This window comes from Pongo abelii, chromosome 8 (assembly GCF_028885655.2).
Source record: "Pongo abelii isolate AG06213 chromosome 8, NHGRI_mPonAbe1-v2.0_pri, whole genome shotgun sequence".
NCBI lineage: Eukaryota > Metazoa > Chordata > Mammalia > Primates > Hominidae > Pongo > Pongo abelii.
In genome coordinates, this window is record NC_071993.2 from 7,798,639 (window position 1) to 7,817,480 (window position 18,842).

General features: G+C 43.5%; 1 protein-coding gene across 1 annotated transcript in view; it reads left to right on the forward strand.

Annotated features, from left to right (window-relative positions):
* ITIH2 (inter-alpha-trypsin inhibitor heavy chain 2) overlaps positions 1-18,842 on the forward strand; it is a 50,230-nt gene that overhangs the window by 20,815 nt on the left and 10,573 nt on the right. The window contains exons 8-16 of the mRNA XM_024253623.2: positions 304-411; positions 1,102-1,230; positions 4,256-4,372; positions 7,722-7,890; positions 8,474-8,599; positions 10,723-10,904; positions 12,527-12,712; positions 13,054-13,193; positions 15,681-15,850. Coding sequence (XP_024109391.2) covers positions 304-411; positions 1,102-1,230; positions 4,256-4,372; positions 7,722-7,890; positions 8,474-8,599; positions 10,723-10,904; positions 12,527-12,712; positions 13,054-13,193; positions 15,681-15,850 — 1,327 coding nt within the window. The remainder of the gene's footprint in view (positions 1-303; positions 412-1,101; positions 1,231-4,255; positions 4,373-7,721; positions 7,891-8,473; positions 8,600-10,722; positions 10,905-12,526; positions 12,713-13,053; positions 13,194-15,680; positions 15,851-18,842) is intronic.

Sequence of the window (18,842 nt, forward strand, 5' to 3'; positions counted from 1 at the left end):
TCCCTAACAATGCAAATGCTCTTATAAATAAAAAGACTCGAATAGAATGAGGAAGGGAGTTGACTCCTGGGGGAGTGAGGCAGCAGAAGGAGAGTTCTGAGTTGACAGAAGGGGGTTAAGCCTCCGTGGCGAGATGAATCCCATCGCAGGAACTTGCAGATCCTGCAGGAGAGATCGTGGAGTCGTGCCCGGGAAACCTGCGGAGGAGAAAAGCATCAGAGGACTTATTTGTAATTTTACTTCTTGCTTAAAAAGACTTTAAAGACTTTTAATGCTTTGGGTAATTTTCTCTTGCATCTCTAGGTAGATGTGTGGGTTATCGAACCTCAGGGACTGAGATTTCTTCATGTTCCTGACACATTTGAAGGCCATTTCGATGGTGTTCCGGTCATTTCTAAAGGACAACAGAAGGTACCCTGAGCCATGCGTGTATCCAGGCATTCATGGGGCCTCTGGATTGTGGGTTCTGTTCTCCTTCTGTGCTCTGGAGAATAGAAAAGCAGGCTGGTGTTGAGTTGAGGACACTGTTGAAGAAATGGGGATCCCCAAGCAGAGTCTAGGGTCTCCCCAGGATACACAGAACAACACTCCCAGTGGTTTCCTTCCATTTTGACCAGAGATTGTCCGTTTTTGAGTCTCATTTCCCCCTCAGTCACCTGCTTAAACAGTAGCTAAAGGACAGCTTTCACATCCTATATGGCAGATTTTCATTCGTTAACCATAGCAAGACATGTTCAGTTCTCTGCCTCAGTGGCCAGTGATAACCAACTATGACTCCTGTAAGGAGAAACTCCTCTAAGAGCATTAAAACATTTCACAAACTCTTTCCAAAGCACATAGTCAACCCTTCTCCAGGGGATGAAGGAAATTCTTTGGCTTTCTTCTAAAAAGACCTGAAACCTTGCAAACAGCATGGCAGGATGGAGATGCTCCCTGCAAAAGCCCTGGCATGTCCTTCCCATCAGTAATGGGTCCACCGATGTCGCGGGGATGCAGAATTTCCATTGGGCAGCTCCTCTTCCCTGTGTGCTGGAGAAGGGGCAGGGCCAAGCACTGGGAAGGGGCTAGAGGCAGAGGCTCTGACGTCACCATTCTTTCTAGGCGCACGTCTCCTTCAAGCCCACAGTAGCACAGCAGAGAATATGCCCTAGCTGCCGGGAGACTGCGGTAGATGGGGAACTGGTGGTGCTGTATGACGTGAAAAGAGAAGAGAAGGCTGGTGAACTGGAGGTGAGTGCACACCGGCTCTGGTTCTACTGCCAAGCTCGTGCCAAAGATCTGCTCCTTTTTGAACAAACTCCCAGGCCTGTGGGTGGTTTCTAGCTGCAGAGAAGGGACTAAAATCATATTCTTTGAATATACCACTAAGCATTATCTTTTATGTATTAAAAACTAAATGAAAGGTCATAGGGTCTCATGCTCTTGTCCCAGGAGGGCATTCCTGGGCCTCATGTGAAGAACAATGGAATAATTACAGAACAGGAATTTTAAATAGGCTCCCAAGGCCCTTTGCAATTAGACACTCACACAAAGTACAGAGATTACGGGGTGAGGAGGAAGGCGCATCCACAGCCTAGGAAGATCAAGAGCCAGCGGTGAATTTCAGGGCCAAGGTTTATCATGAAGTTTCTTGAAAAGTTTCCTTTCCCCTTTAGTCATGTCCTAGATGTGTGTCTTCCTTTCTTTGTACTAAGGCGAGGACTCTTAGAACGTACCCAAAACTCCAAGAGTCTCTCTAGGGACAGCAAGCGGAGCACATACCCTGTACCTGGACGCTGTAGTTTCCTGGAAAGAGGCAGCCAAAGGGCAGAGGAAAGAGAATTAGGTGAGCCAGTCATCAAGCCTGCAGCAGAAGACAAAGAGGATGGTCAGGAGTCCAGCTGGGGCAGCCTCTCATTAACTTCAAGAAAAATCAAAATTTTCTAAAGTGCCCCATACACGTCCTTCGTGATCTGTCCTGCTGATTCTCCACCTAGTTCCTTGAATTCTTGGATTCTATGGCCCCATCTTGCTGAACCACATATAGAGCCCCAAATATGCCATGTTTTCTCATCTCTGAAGCTGCGCTGTCTGGAACTCTCTTCCCCATTCCCCACTATCTCAACTTGGCCCAGCTCTCAAGACCGTGGCTGAGTCTGAGCTCATCCTTAGGTCCCAGTGGAGATGCTGCTTCCTAGAGAACCGTCCCCTGCGTGCGCGTTAGATGCACACAGGGCTCTTGCCGAGCCCTTTACTTCCTAATCATGGTGTTGAACACGCTGCGCTGTACATTGCCTCCACTTACCCTTATGCTCTGCTGACTGGGAGCCTCCTGAGGGTGGGGGCTCTGCCTGATTCACCGCTGGTTAGCAGGGCGCCTGGAACAGGTGCTCTCTGTAAAGACTGAGTGATGTGGAGTGGAGTGGAGTGAAGTGGCATGGAGTGGAGTGGCATGGAGTGGCATGGAGTGGAGTGGCATGGAGTGGTGTGGAGTGAAGTGGCATGGAGTGGAGTGGCGTGGAGTGGAGTGAAGTAAAGTGGCATGGAGTGGAGTGGAGCAGAGTGGAGTGGCGTGGAGTGGAGTAGAGTGGAGTGGCATGGTGTGGTGTGGAGTGGAGTGCCCTGGCATGGCGTGGAGTGGAGTGAAGTGGCGTGGAGTGGTGTGGCGTGGAGTGGCGTGGCAGGGTGTGGAGTGGAGTGGCATGGTGTGGAGAGGAGTCAAGTGGAGTGGAGCGGTGTGGAGTGGAGCGGTGTGGAGTGGAGTGGCGTGGAGTGGAGTGGAGTGGTGTGGAGTGGAGTGAAGCGGAGTGGAGTGGCGTGGCATGGTGTGGCGTGGAGTGGAGTGGTGTGGAGTGGAGTGAAGCGGAGTGGAGTGGCGTGGCATGGTGTGGCGTGGAGTGGAGCAGCGTGGAGTGGAGTGGCGTGGAGTGGAGTGGTGTGGAGTGGAGTGGAGTGAAGCAGAGTGGAGTGGCATGGCATGGTGTGGAGTGGAGTGGCATGGTGTGGCATGGAGTGGAGTGGCGTGGAGTGGAGTGGTGTGGAGTGGAGTGGAGTGAAGCGGAGTGGAGTGGCGTGGCATGGTGTGGCGTGGAGTGGAGTGGCGTGGAGTGGAGTGGTGTGGAGTGGAGTGGAGTGAAGTGGAGTGGAGTGGAGTGAAGCAGAGTGGAGTGGCGTGGCATGGTGTGGCGTGGAGTGGAGCGGCGTGGAGTGGAGTGGTGTGGAGTGGAGTGGAGCAGTGTGGAGTGGAGTGGAGTGAAGCAGAGTGGAGTGGCGTGGCATGGTGTGGAGTGGAGTGGCATGGTGTGGCATGGAGTGGAGTGGCGTGGAGTGGCGTGGAGTGGAGTGGTGTGGAGTGGAGTGGAGTGAAGCGGAGTGGAGTGGCGTGGCATGGTGTGGCATGGAGTGGAGCGGCGTGGAGTGGAGTGGAGCGGTGTGGAGTGGAGTGGAGTGAAGCAGAGTGGAGTGGCGTGGCATGGTGTGGAGTGGAGTGGCATGGTGTGGCATGGAGTGGAGTGGTGTGGAGTGGAGTGGAGCGGTGTGGAGTGGAGTGGAGTGAAGCAGAGTGGAGTGGAGTGGAGTGGTGTGGAATGGAGTGGAGCGGTGTGGAGTGGAGTGGAGTGAAGCAGAGTGGAGTGGCGTGGCATGGTGTGGAGTGGAGTGGCATGGTGTGGAGTGGAGTGGCATGGTGTGGCATGGAGTGGAGTGGTGTGGAGTGGAGTGGAGTGGTGTGGAGTGGAGTGGAGTGAAGCGGAGTGGTGTGGCGTGGAGTGGAGCGGCGTGGAGTGGAGTGGCGTGGAGTGGAGTGGAGCGGTGTGGAGTGGAGTGGAGTGAAGCAGAGTGGAGTGGCGTGGCATGGTGTGGAGTGGAGTGGCATGGTGTGGCATGGAGTGGAGTGGCGTGGAGTGGAGTGGTGTAGAGTGGAGTGGAGTGAAGCAGAGTGGCGCGGCATGGTGGGGCATGGAGTGGCATGGAGTGGAGTGGAGCGGAGCAGCGTGGAGTGGAGTGGTGTGGAGCGGAGTGGAGTGAAGCGGAGTGGAGTGGCACGGCATGGTGTGGCGTGGAGTGGAGCAGCGTGGAGTGGAGTGGAGTGGAATGTTCTGCTAGGAAGGTCTTGACCCTCACAGGAGAGGAGGTGAGGGAGCAGGAGGCAAATGCACATCAAGCTCCACCTCCTCCTCCCCGTAGACCCCTCTCTTCTCTGAGTCCCCAGGTCCCCATCTTCCTACCTTCTAAACACGAATCATGATTTGACTCACAAATACGTTCTATTTTTCAGGTGTTTAATGGATATTTTGTCCACTTCTTTGCTCCTGACAACCTGGACCCAATTCCCAAAAACATCCTCTTTGTCATCGATGTGAGTGGCTCCATGTGGGGAGTTAAAATGAAACAAGTAAGTACCCCCTTGTTTGCAGTGGCTGGGGGGACTCCCTATCTTCTTTGAACCCCTCCTAAAAATGCAATCATTCTATCCCTCCTCCCTGCTTAGGGCTGAAGCTCAGGGACTGTGGTTACTGACTGCTGGTGTAAACTCTTCCTAAAATTTTGCGATTATTGCATTTCACAGGACATACACCTCCGTCTTCTAATCATTCCTCCAGTGTAAAATTCCCTTCTTTCTCTTCTTCCTCTTTCCTGTTTTCTCTTCCTTCTCTTCCTTTTTTCCACTCTCTGTCCAATATTTCCTTGAAAAACTGTCTCAAAACTCACCTCTTTGAAAAATGGAATCTCTATATAACCTCTTCTTTCAACGATCAGTCACATTCTTTTCTTTTTGCTCTTCTACATGTTTTATTATAATATCTTGTCATTGTCCACATATAACTATTGATTCAATATATGCATATTATTTCTAGTTATATTGTAATTGCTTGAGAGCAGCTATCTATCTTACGTTTTCCAGCTCAGAGCTCAATGTAGGATTACTCAGTGATAAGTGAGATGTACAGATGCAATTCTAAAGACCAAACAAGGAAATGATTTAACTTACCCATCAATCCATCCATCCATTCAACCAAGTTGAACAACCAACTAACCATTCATAGGGCAACTATTTTTGACCACCCAAGAGTTCACTACTACCCTAAGATCTGTAAGGAACCTAAAAGAAGTCCCTGTCAGCCAGGCACAGTGGCTCATGCCTGTAATCCCAGCACTTTGGGAGGCCGAGGCAGGCAGATCACCTGAGGTTGGGAGTTTGAGACCAGCCTGACCAACATGGAGAAACCCTGTCTCTACTAAAAATACAAAATTAGCCAGGCGTGGTGGTGCATGCCTGTAATCCCAGCTACTTGGGAGGCTGAGGCAGGAGAATTGTTTGAACCCCGGAAGCGGGGGTTGCAGCGAGCAGAGATCGCGCCATTGCACTCCAGCCTGGGCAACAAGAGCGAAACTCCATCTCAAAAAAAAAAAAAAGAAGAAGAAGAAGATGAAGATGAAGACGAAGAAAAAGAAGACCCTGTCTTTCACAGACCCTGCCTGCCTGGGTCTGTACTCCCAGGCAGGTTTCTCAGCAGTGGGACTATTGATATTTTGGATGGGGTCATTCCTTTTTGTAGGAGGGCTGTCTGGTGCATTGCAGGATACTTAGCAGCATGGTCTATGGTCTATTTGCTAAATTTCGGTAGCACAACCTCCCCGCATCATAACAATCAAATATAACGTCAGACATTGCCAAATGTCCGCTGGGGGGAATAATTGCCTCTGGTTGAGGACCACTGCTCTAATACAACAGTTCATTCACTGCTTCCTTCCTTCCATCATTCATTCATTTAACAAATATTTACAAAGCACCTACTATGTGTCATACACTTAGTTCATCTATGAGCAAAACAGACCCAAAGCATAAAAGCAGAAACCAAACAAAAAACACATGCCTACCCTCTGGGTGCTTATGAAACTCACATCTGAGGGAGAGGGGACAGAGAATAAACAATACACATACAAGTACAGATGTACAAGTACGTTCAATGGCAGCATTTTGATAAAAGTTTTTTTAAAAAATAAAAGAAGCATATGTTAGAAATCAAGAGTGGCAATTGCAGGGGGATGCAATTTTAAATAGGCTTGTCATCTAAATAGGTGGTTTCCTGGAGAAGACGTCTGAGGAGACTCTGAGAAGGTGAAGGGAGAGTTGTGCAGATACCTAAGGGAATTAAATGCAATGAACAGCTCATGCAACAGTTGTAAGTCGAAAGTGTGCAAAGAACAGAGAGAGATGCCAGTAGAGAGGGGCAGTGGGAGACGAGATCTGAGAAGTGAGAGGCAAGGTGGCTCATGGAATGCCTGTGCCATCATGATCAGAGCTGGATTCTGGAATCTGTTTTGAAGGTAAACAGTACATCCTGAAGGGTTAGCTGTGAGGCAAGGGAAGAAAAGAGAACTGAAAGATGACCCAGGACTTAGCCTGAGCGACTAGAAGGATGAAGTGGCCATCCATGAGTTGGCAAAGACAGAGATGGAATCAGACATTGCAGGGAATGTCCCAGTTCGGTTTTGGATTCAAAGTCTGAGATGTCTATTAAATACCCACGTTGGCCATGGAAGCCTGGTGTTCAAAAGTGAGTTGTGGAGACACACGGTTAGGACTCACCAGCGTATAGAAGGTACTGGCAGCATTGAGACTAGATGAGAATGCCAAGGAGTAGACGGACAAGGGAACCAAGATCAGACAACAGAGTATTCCAATATTGGAAATTTGGGAAGAAGAGGATAATTGGTGATAGAGACTAATAAAAACAATTAGTAAGTGGGGGAGAAAAATCAAGAGAGAATGAGGCCCTGGAAGACAATTGAGCAATTTGTGTTCAGGAGGGAGATGAGAGCACTTGCTGGTGCATGAGAAATGAAGATGGACCTTTGGATTTAGTGACATTAGCATCACTGGTGACCTTGACAAGGGCAGTTTCAGTAGAGTGACAGGGATGAAAACCCAAAAGGATTGGGCTTATGAGAGAATAGGAAGAGAAGATTTGGAGACAGTGTGTTTAGACAATTCCTCAAGGAATTTTATTGCAGAGGAAAGCTGAGAAATGAAGAAAGTGGATGCACATGGGGTTTGTAGAAGGGTGAGAAATAACATGTTTTTATGTTGATGGAAATGTACCAATAGAATAGGGAAACTGAAGAGGCAAAGGACAATTGCTGGAGCCATGTCCTTTAGTCAAAGAGAGGGAATGAAATAGTTCATGAGTAGATGGGTTTGCATTAGGTAGAAATACTGCTAGTTGTTCTTTATTATCAGGTAGGAAAGAAAAATGTATGGGTACAAATATTGCTAGTTGGGATTTTACAGTAGTGGGAGTCTGTGGGAACGTTCTTCTGTCTGCTTCAGTTTCTCAGTGGAGTTGGAATCAAAATCATCACATGTAAGCTGGAGAAAGAGGGTGATGGTGGTGGTTTAAAGAGAAAGATGAAATAGTTTAAGAGACTGGGTGAGTAGATGAACTTGAGAAATATATTTTATTTTCAGGTATCATAAAGGTGGCACTTGAAGTTTGTGATCCTTAACATAAGGACTAGTCAAACTGGTTGTGCATAGCAAAATAAGATAGTAAAAGTATCAAAAAGCCAATAGTACATGCCCAGAATAAATAAGGGGTAGGTCTGCATTGACTGAGGTGGGCTCAAGAGGTTTTCTGGAAGAAGTTTAGCTTGAGAAGAACTTGAAAGATGGTCTTCCTAGTTCCTCTGAGGCTGAGATTTTCTGTAATGGGACCCATCTTTATTCTCTATTGAAATAGACTGTGGAAGCAATGAAGACCATATTGGATGACCTCAGAGCAGAAGACCATTTCTCTGTGATTGATTTCAACCAGAACGTTCGAACTTGGAGAAATGATTTAATTTCAGCTACAAAAACACAGGTTGCAGATGCCAAGAGGTATATTGAGAAAATCCAGCCCAGTGGAGGTGAGTGTGTTGGGCTAAAGCCCAAGGAGACACTTCCTTTGGGTTCAAATCATGATTCACTTAAGAAGCATTATTCCCATCACAGTGGTCTTTCCCCAGCCTTCAAGGGCCTACCTAAAATAATACATTTATTGGTAATGGATGAATGCTAAGTTTGTAGTGAAAGTAGAATTTATAATCCAGCCCACACAAGTTTGAACCGTTTTAATGTCTCTCAGAAACAGGTTCAGTGACACTGGCCTTCTTTATTGCCTGCATAAAGCATAAAATGTTACTGTCTTCAGAGTATCTTGGCAAGGCTGATTTGGATACTTTAATCTGGTGTTTAACAAACTAACAGTCTGTGCTTTGAAAGGGCTAATTCATCGCTAAGGGGATAGTTTACTTCAAAGTGAATCTTTCACTGCACTGGGGAACCACCAGCTTGAGCACAGTTTGTGTCACTCGGAAAGCAATGAAATGATTTTGGCATGGAATAAGTGATGGATAAGTGATCAGCCAACATACAAGTCTGAATCCAGGATGGGATTTTGTGTGTGTGGCGAGAACGCATACCCAACGTTTCATTATGCTACTTCAACAGGCACAAACATCAACGAAGCTCTCCTACGGGCAATCTTCATTTTGAATGAAGCCAGTAACTTGGGATTGTTAGACCCCAACTCCGTCTCGCTGATCATTTTGGTTTCTGATGGAGATCCAACAGTGGGCAAGTGTCACTTCAACTTTCTCGTGACAAACACTTTCACTGTTGTTTCTTGCAATGGTGGTTTGCCTAAAAAGGGAACTCTAATGGCATTTGCCTGAGTTTCTAGAACATTTTAAACCCATGCTTCCTAAAGGAGGTCTTCTGATCCTGCAGCCCTCACCCCTTAAGCTACTGCTCAGACACTTTCAGCAAGGGTGCTCTTGAATGCCTCAGTTCCACCTCCACAATATGCGGAAATCTGAGTTTGAATTTTAATAGTATGTTGTGAGGATTGCTGATGCATTCTAGGGAAATGCATCTATTTCCTCAACTTGAGGTATGTGAAGATGGTGTATGGGGGTGGTGAATGATGAGTATTGATCCCAGAGCTCCCAGCAGTACCTTTGGAGGCCACAGTAGCATATTCCCTATTATTCTTCACACTTCTCCCAGTTGCAGCTGGAGAAATGACCACTCTCTGACACAACCTTGAAGTTAAACATTTTTCTTCCTACAAAATGGCAGCAACATCTTCCTACTTCTATTATTTACTTTTATTTTTGTTACGTTATTTTATTTTATTTATTTTTTGAGACAGGGTCTTGCTGTGTCACCCAGGAGGGAGTGCAGTGGAGCACACACAGCTCACTGCAGCCTCAACCTCCCATGCTCAAGTGATCCTCCTACCTCAGCCTCCTGAGTAGCTGGGACTACAGGTGTGCACCACCACACTCAGCTAATTTCTTTTTTTTTTTCTTTCTTTATTTTTCTAGAGAGAAAAAGTCTCACTATGTTGCTCAGGCTGATCTCAAAATCCTGGGCTCAAGCAGTCCTCCCACCTTGGACTCCCAAAATGTTGAGATTACAGGTGTGAGCCACTGTGCCAAGCTATCTTTGTTTTACTTGTGCCTTTATTCTGGACACTGTAAGTAATAGTGAATGCCAGATTGTGTTGCCTGAGTGTGCTGTCGTACAGACTAGGACCGGGTCTAACATGTCCTGACACAGCCAAATGGAATGAAAATGCACCAGGCAAAAACAATGGCAGTCAGAGCTTTAGAAAGCCAGAGAGCAACCATCTTATTAATAATGAGACTAGAATGAGCCAGTGTTATGTATTTGTTGTAGAGCCAATGTTTTCTCCCTCAGATCAGATTATTTTTAAAATTCGAGTTTTGAATGAAATCATAAGGTGGAAAAGGAAATATAGTTTAAAATATTAAACCAGCCGGGCACGGTGGCTCACACCTGTAATCCCAGCACTTTGGGAGGCTGAGGTGGGTGGATCACCTGAGGTCAGGAATTCAAGACCAGCCTGGCCAACACAGCAAAACCCCATCTCTACTAAAAATACGAAATTAGCCTGACAGGGCGGCATGTGCCTGTAATCCCAGCTATTCGGGAGGCTGAGACAGGAGAATCGCTTGAACCCGGGAGGCGGAGGTTGCAGTGAGCTGAGAACGTGCCACTGCACTCCAGCCTGGGCAACAAAGTGAGACCCGTCTCAAAAAAAAAAAAAAAAAAAATTAAACTTGGTTTAATTATGGTTTCTCACTCCTGTTTCTCAACCATTCAGTTCCTGTCCCTGGAATCAGTCACTGGTTACCAGTTTCTTGTGTATCTTTCCACAAATAGTTTATGCATGCCTGTATACTATATATACATGTTTGCACACATGTATGTGTATATGTATACGTACACATACATACATTTATACATTCATGCATGCAAACGCATCCTATGTACCCTGATATTTACCTTGTTTTTTTTTTTCTCCTCTAAACATGCCCTTGAGATTGTCTGGTATACATACATAAGGAGTTTCCATGTCCTTTTTAATAACTGCTTAGTATCTCATGGTTTGAATGTATCATCATCTAACCAAGCGCCCCCCATTGGCGCATATTTATGTTGCTTCCAATATGTTGCTATTCCCAAATAATGTTGCTATGCAACACAACCCACACTTCATTTCAACATGTATGAGTGCATCTCCAAGAAAAACTAGAAATTGAGTTACTGGGTCAAAAGATAAATGCAATTTTAATTTGGACACATTTTACTAAACTGCCCTCCCTGGATTTTCCAGTAACTTTATGACATTACTTCTTCATTCCTTTCCTTTCGGACATCACCAACTTTAGGTGAACTAAAACTGTCAAAAATTCAGAAAAACGTGAAGGAGAACATCCAAGACAATATCTCCTTGTTCAGTTTGGGCATGGGATTTGATGTGGACTATGATTTTTTGAAGAGACTATCCAGTGAAAACCGTGGAATTGCACAAAGGATTTATGGAAACCAGGACACGTCTTCCCAGCTTAAGGTCACATTTTCTTCTGTTCTTTTTTAATTCTTCACTGGAAATCATTTAACTACCCATATCTGATGCATGTATGATGCATAACTGAACTTAACTCAAAATGTCATGATCTCAGCCATATTTGGTTGCAAGGATCAGGGAAGTGCCCAGTTCCTTTCTCACACGTTTCCCCCCAGCCTCATATTTCTGCAGTAACAGTGAGGTATGAGGCAGGTGGGTGTTGGGAACAGCTTTCCTACCCCCTGAACAAAAAGGTCTTCTGAGCATCATCAAAGCTCCTTGTAGCTCTCCCGCCCCACTAGCAATCTTATCATCATGGCCAACCGTTTTCTCTTTAACGTGCATTGGCATCTTGGTATCAATTTTTCACAATGTAAATTTTCTTAAGTATTAAGATACAAGCTGAGTGTGGTGGCTCATGCCTGTAATCCCAGCTCTTTGGAGGCCAAGATGGGAGGGTCACTTGAGCCCAGAGGTTTAAGACCAGCCTGGGCAACATAGTGAGATCCATCTGTTCAAAAAATAATTTTTTTAAATTAAAATAAATATATTGAAAAGATACAAACTACTTGTTTGTTTCGACTAAATAGATGAGAAAATGATGTAGGGAAAGAACATGTCTTTCCCTGCCCTTTGTCAGTACCAGGCATTGTATTTAAATTTGGGAACAAGTAAGAGATAAGATTCTGATTTGGGGAATATTAACCCAGCTGACTTTTTTAAAATTTTAATTATTATTATTATTTTTTGAGACAGAGTCTTGCTTTGTCACCCAGGCTGGAGTGCAGTGGTACGATCTCGGCTCACTGCAACCTCCGCCTCCTGGGTTCAGGTGATTCTGGCGCCTCAGTCTCCTGAGTAGCCAGGATTACAGGCGTGTGCCACCATGCCCGGCTAATTTTTGTATTTTTAGAAGAGACGGGGTTTACCATGTTGGCAAGGCTGGTCTCGAACTCCTGCCCTCAGGTGATCCGCCCGCCTTGGCCTCCCGAAGTGCTGGGATTACAGGTCGAGCCACCGTGCCCGACCTCCTGCTGACTTTTATCATAAGTTTGTCCAAGAGTTTTTCACACTGACCAGGACAGAAAGGGAAAAAAATGCCAGGCTCTTAAATCAAAGGTAATGTTCTCAACAAGTCTATGTCTTCTCTCTGTTTTTAATCTGATAATTACGAGCATTTTCCCTTGTCCCAGACATCCTGTGTGAATAAATTTAGAGGTATCTGCTGACCCTTTGAAGAATCTCAGAGTAAAATGTTTTAGATCAGCTGGGCATAATCCCTGTAATCCCAGCACTTTGGGAGGCCGAGGCAGGCAGATCACAAGACAGAAGTTCAAGAGCAGCCTGACCAAGATGGTGAAAACCCATCTCTACTAAAAATACAAAAATTAGCCGGGCTTGGTGGCGGGTGCTCATAATCCCAGCTACTCGAGGGGCTGAGGTGGGATAGTTGCTTGAACCCAGGAGGCGGAGATTGCAGTGAGATCCCACCACTGCACTCCAGCCTGGGCAACAGAGTGAGACATTGTCTCAAAATAAATAAATAAATAAAATAAAACAAAATGCTTTAGGTCTACAAAGCAGTATGAACATAATTTCTCTCTCTCTCTCTTTGTGAATTGTAGAAATTCTACAACCAGGTCTCCACTCCATTGCTCCGGAATGTTCAGTTCAACTATCCCCATACGTCAGTCACGGACATCACTCAAAACAATTTCCATAACTACTTTGGAGGTTCAGAGATTGTGGTGGCAGGAAAATTCGACCCTGCTAAATTGGATCAAATAGAGAGCGTTATCACGGCAACTTCGGTACTTCCACTTATCTGCTTATTCTATCTACTAATTGGCCCCCTAGATACAGTCCCTCTTGAATGTCAGCTCTGCCTGCCTGGAATCATGGGTGTAGAACAGAAGCAATCAGTGATGGAGAAGGCATGAGAATATCTCTGCCATCTTCCCAGCTATTCCATAAATCCTGACCTTTTCACCCAAGCCCAATCCCAAGCACAGGAATGCATTTCCTTCCTCAGTAGGCTTTGCCTTCCGTTTCTTTTTTATTCCCATTCATTCGCAGCAGGTACTAAAAATGTGAATCGATTAACTATAATTCTGTTACCCAGTGTCTCTCAACTGAACCTTCCATCATCTAGGCTAACACGCAGTTAGTCTTGGAGACCCTGGCCCAGATGGACGACTTGCAGGATTTTCTATCGAAAGACAAGCATGCAGATCCCGATTTTACCAGGAAACTGTGGGCCTATCTAACCATCAACCAACTGCTAGCTGAACGGTAAGAAGAGTACCCACACCATGAGATCTGCAAAACTGAAATGTCCACCATGAATATATGACGTCATACACAAAAAGAGTTTGGAAGTAAGAAAGACAGCACATTAGCACAGGCTTGGATTATTACCCTCCATTAGTTCTGAACACTTTAGAGAAAGCTGGGTTCACTCTTTTTGTTCTTTTTTGAGGTATAACATACAGTAAAGTGTGCAAAATGCATTAATTTTTTTATTTATTTTTTATTTTATTTTATTTTTTTTGAGATGGAGTCTCACTCTGTCTCCCAGGCTGGAGTGCAGTGGTGCGATCTCGGCTCACTGCAAGCTCCGCCTCCTGGGTTCACACCATTCTCCTGCCTCAGCCTCCTGAGTAGCTGGGATTACAGGCGCCTGCCACCACGCCCAGCTAATTTTTTTGTATTTTTAGTACAGACGGGGTTTCACCATGTTTGCCAGGATGGTCTCGATCTCCTGACCTCGTGATCCACCCGCCTCGGCCTCCCAAAGTGCTGGGATTACAAGCGTGAGCCACCACACCCGGCAAAAATGCATTAATTTTAAGTGCACCGTTCAATGGATTTTTATATCTATCATCCATGTAATCACCACCCAGATCCAGATGTAGGTTCCCTTGTTCTCCTCCCTCAACACCCACCCCCCTCCTCCAGTGGAAACCACTCTTTCAATGTCTGTGATCATCAGTTTCGCCTGATCCTAAATTTCGCATAATCATGCAATCTGTATTCCTCTGTTCCTGGCTTCTTTCATTCAATATGATGGTTGGTGAGATTCATCCATGTTGCTTCATGTATCAGGCATGTATTTGCATTTACTGTCTCGATCTCCTGACCTCATGATCCACCCGCCTCGGCCTCCTAATGTGCTGGGATTACAGGCGTGAGCCACCGCACCCAGCCCTGCATCTACTCTTGAAAATGGCTTCTTGTCCAAAGAGAAATTGATGATTATTAACGATTATGATGTTCCCTAAGGAAGGGCTCCCCTATGCTCATCTATGTGCCCTCTGGTTGCTTCATGTATCAGTCATTTATTTGCATTTACTCTTGAAAACGGCTTCTTGTTCAAAGAGAATTTAATGATTATGTGATTATGATGTTCCCTAAGGAAGGGCTCCCCCATGCTCATCCATGGCCCCTCTGACTTCTCAGCTGAGCTGCATCTCAACTCTCCAACATGAAAACTATATCCCCAGAGCAATGGACGGTTGACCACCTGCATCAAAATTACACAGAAGTGTTTGATAAAAGTTCCCATTCCCAAGCCTCATTCCATCTATAAGATAGGATTCTCAGGAAGATGGAACAGGGTCTAGATGAGGCTGCGAAAATGAAATGCAGTTGTATGACTGAACTCATACAGAAAATCCCTGATGTCAATAAGATTAGAAGAAATACACAAGGCTGTAAACTATGACTGTGAAGTAAACGAGAAATAGCTCCCTCTCTGACAGAAGCACACTGGATGTATTTACAGTATATAGCAAATTGTTGCAGAAGTTAAATATTGATTTTAAAACAATTCCTATAAAAAGATCAGCAGTTGCTAAAGGTTGGGGAATGGGAGATACGTGAGTAGGTGGAGCACAGAGCATTTTTACTGCAGTGAAAATACTCTACACGATACTCCAACGGTGGACACCTGTCATTATGCATTTAACCAAACCCATAGAATGTACACTACCAAGGGTCAGCCACGTTAACTGTGGACTGTGCGTGATAATGATGTGTCAGCTTCTTCCGTTGTAACAAATGCACCACTCTGATGTGGGATGGATGTTGATAGTGGGGAAGGCCGTGTATATGGGGGACCGTGTGTATGCAGTGGAGACATAGAAAATCTTGATACCTTCTGCATAATTTTACTGCGAACCTAAAACTGCTCTAAAATATAAAGTTTAAAAAAAATGCCTTGGGAGCCAGATGCGTGGCTCATGCCTGTAATCCCAGCACTTTGGGAGGCCAAGACATTTGGATCGCTTGAGTCCAGGAGTTTGAGACCGCCTGGGAAACATGGCAAAAGCCCATCTCTACAAAAAATACAAAAATTAGCTGGGTGTGGCGGCATGTGCCTGTAGTCTCAGCTACTCAGGAGGCTGAGGAAGGAGGATCTCTTGAGCCCAGGAGGTTGAGGCTGCAGGGAACTGTGATTGGGCCACTGCACTCCAGCCTGGGCAACAGGGCGAGACCTTGTCTCAAAAATAATAATAATAATAAATAAGTAAATAAATAAACAATGCCTTGGGACTTAGCTAGATAAAATATTCAGCTTCTTGAAGCCAGTGAGTTCTGTTTCCCGTTTACTTTGCGGCTCCGTCCCACCCCAAGGTTGGACCCCAGCAGCGGTGGGGTGCAGGGTCGGGGAGCTGACTTGCGCTCCCCACTCCAATGCAGCCATGCTCCATAACACCTCTACTTCTTGAATACAGAAATGCAACCATGCTCCATAACACCTCTACTTCTTGAATACAGAAGCCTGGCTCCTACAGCTGCCACCAAGAGAAGAATTACAAGATCGATCCTGCAGATGTCTCTAGACCATCACATTGTGACCCCACTGACCTCGCTGGTGATCGAGAACGAGGCTGGGGACGAGCGCATGCTGGCGGATGCCCCGCCCCAGGATCCCTCCTGCTGCTCAGGTCAGGGCTGCACCTGTGGGGACAAGTGGCCAGGCAGCTCTCTTGCCCTTGGGGGAAGTCCTAGTGCCTCCACTCTCTCCCACCCCAGCTCACCTCTTGCTCCCAGCCCCGGGCCCTCCTGTGCCCATGCTCTTCCTGCCAGCTGGGAGGAGGATGGATTATTGCTGTGGTCGTTGACCATTTTGCTCACAAGTTTCCCAAAGGAACCTTTGAAAACCTGTGTATCCCTTCCATCATTTTTGACATCAATATTTGAAATTTTTTATCTTAGCCTGGGCAACATAGCGAGACCCTTTCTCTAAAGAAAAATTTTTTTAATTAGCTGGGTGTGATGGTGGGCACCTGCAATCTCACCTGTTTGGGAAGCTGAAGCAGGAGGATCTCTCGAGCCCAGGAGGACCACTGCACTCCAGCCTGGGTACCGTCACATCTCACTGCAACCTCCAACTCCTGGGCAACAAATATAATTTCTATATGCAACTAACATAATTACAGTATTTTATAAATATTGACCTTTTAAAATAAAATGGTTACATCACTGTTTTCTTTTTCTTTTTCTTTTCTTTTTTTTTTTTTTGAGACAGAGTCTTGCTCTGTTGCCCAGACTGGAGCACAGTGGCACGATCTCAGCTCACTGCAACCTCAGCCTCCCAGGTTCAAGCAATTCTCCTGCTTCAGCCTCCCAAGTAGCTGGGATTACAGGCATGTGCCACCACACCCGGCTAATTTTTTGTGTTTTTAGTAGAGACGGGGTTTCACCATGTTGGCCAGGCTGGTCTCAAACTCCTGACCTCAGGCGATCCACCTGCCTCAGCCTCCCAAAGTGCTGGGGTTACAGGCGTGAGCCACCGTGCCCGATCATATCACTGTTTTCAATATATCTAATAAAACAGAATACCTAATTGGTTACTCACTATCATTCATTTTTTAAAAATACATAAGCAAATCGTATATTACAATTATTAGAAACTGGCAGGACATGGTGGCTCATGCCTATCTATAAGAAAAAAGTTTATAAAGTTTAATTTTAATTAAAAATTTAATTTAAAAATCATAACCATAAGATTCTAAGTATTCAAAATTCTCTTCTGAACTGGGTCTGATTAATATTGCTACTAGTAGCCAAGTGAGAAAAATAATATAAATAGATTCTAAATTTGATTACACGTAAGAAGTAAAACTGGAGTGGAAATAATCTATAATCTCTTACTGGGAAAAATGTGACTGAGTGTTTTTCATGTATTCATTGGTAAGTATTATTTACTAATGGATTGAAAGAGACAGGATTCAGCATCAATTCTACTTTTAAGAGAACTTGTATGGGCAGAAGTCCTGATAAATATTGGTTGGTATAGATGAGTAGATAGAAATGGCAAGTGTCTGGTTATATTGAGTTACTCGCTTATCTGAACTCTTTCATATTATATGCCAAAACATGCATATGGACCTAGCGTCCAAAAAATTTTGTATAATTTATCATCTGACAACGTGAGCCCTTCTTCAATTTTGTTGAAAGCAAAGAATTGGAAGCCCTGTGGCTTGTACAAGTATTCGCTCCTGATCATTGGAATCAGGTTTTTCGCCCTACACCAGTATTCCAATGGATGTTTTGGTTCCTGGAGGACTCTGGGGGAGGGGAGTGGAGAAGAACAGGCCTTCTGCTTGTAAACTAGGAGAAAAGGCTTTCTTTAGGAAAGAGTCTGTGTCTAAACTGAGACTCTAGAAATTGCCTTTCAAACAGTCCATGCTCTCTGAGTCCTGCAGAAAGTCTCCAGGCACCCCCAAGGGTGCACACACCCAGGGCTAGGAGACCTCAGGTTTATACGTCTCTTTCTTTTCTGTTTCTTGGGGACTGGTCCTACTGAAACATATATACATATATGATATATACACACACATGTATATATAAAATATATATTATAGATGATATATAATTATTAATATATTATAGATATATATAATTATTAATATATTATATAATATATTATATATAATTATTATATATATTCTATATAATATATACTATAAATATATAATCATATATAATATATTATGTTAATATATTATATATAATTATATATAATATATAATATAAATATATAATATATTATGTTAATATATTATAGATAATTATATATAATATATAATATAAATATATAATATATTATGTTAATATATTATAGATAATTATCTATAATATATAATATAAATATATAATATATTATGTTAATATATTATAGATAATATATTACATATGAAATATATTATAGATAATATATTACATATGAAATATATTATAGATAATATATTACATATGAAATATATTATAGATAATATATTACATATGAAATATATTATAGATATTATATATTACATATGAAATATATTATAGATATTATATATTACATATGAAATATATTATAGATATTATATATTACATATGAAATATATTATATATTATATATTACATATGAAATATATGATATATATTATATATGAAATATATGATATATATTATATATGAAATATATGATATATATTATATATGAAATATATGATATATATTATATATTACATATGATATATAATATATTACATATGAAATATATTATATATTACATATGAAATATATTATATATTACATATGAAATATATTATATATTACATATGAAATATATTATATATTACATATGAAATATATTATATATTATATATTACATATAAAATATATTATATATATTATATATTACATATGAAATATATTATATATTATATATTACATATAAAATATATTATATATATTATATATTACATATAAAATATATTATATATTATATATATTAGATTTAGGGGCTAAATATGCAAGTTACATGGATATATTGCATGTTACTGAGGCTTGGGGTACAAATGATCCGGTCACCCAGGTAGCGACCATGGTACTCAGCAGTTTTTCAACCCTCCCCCACACTTCCCCCTTTCCCTCCCTCTCCCT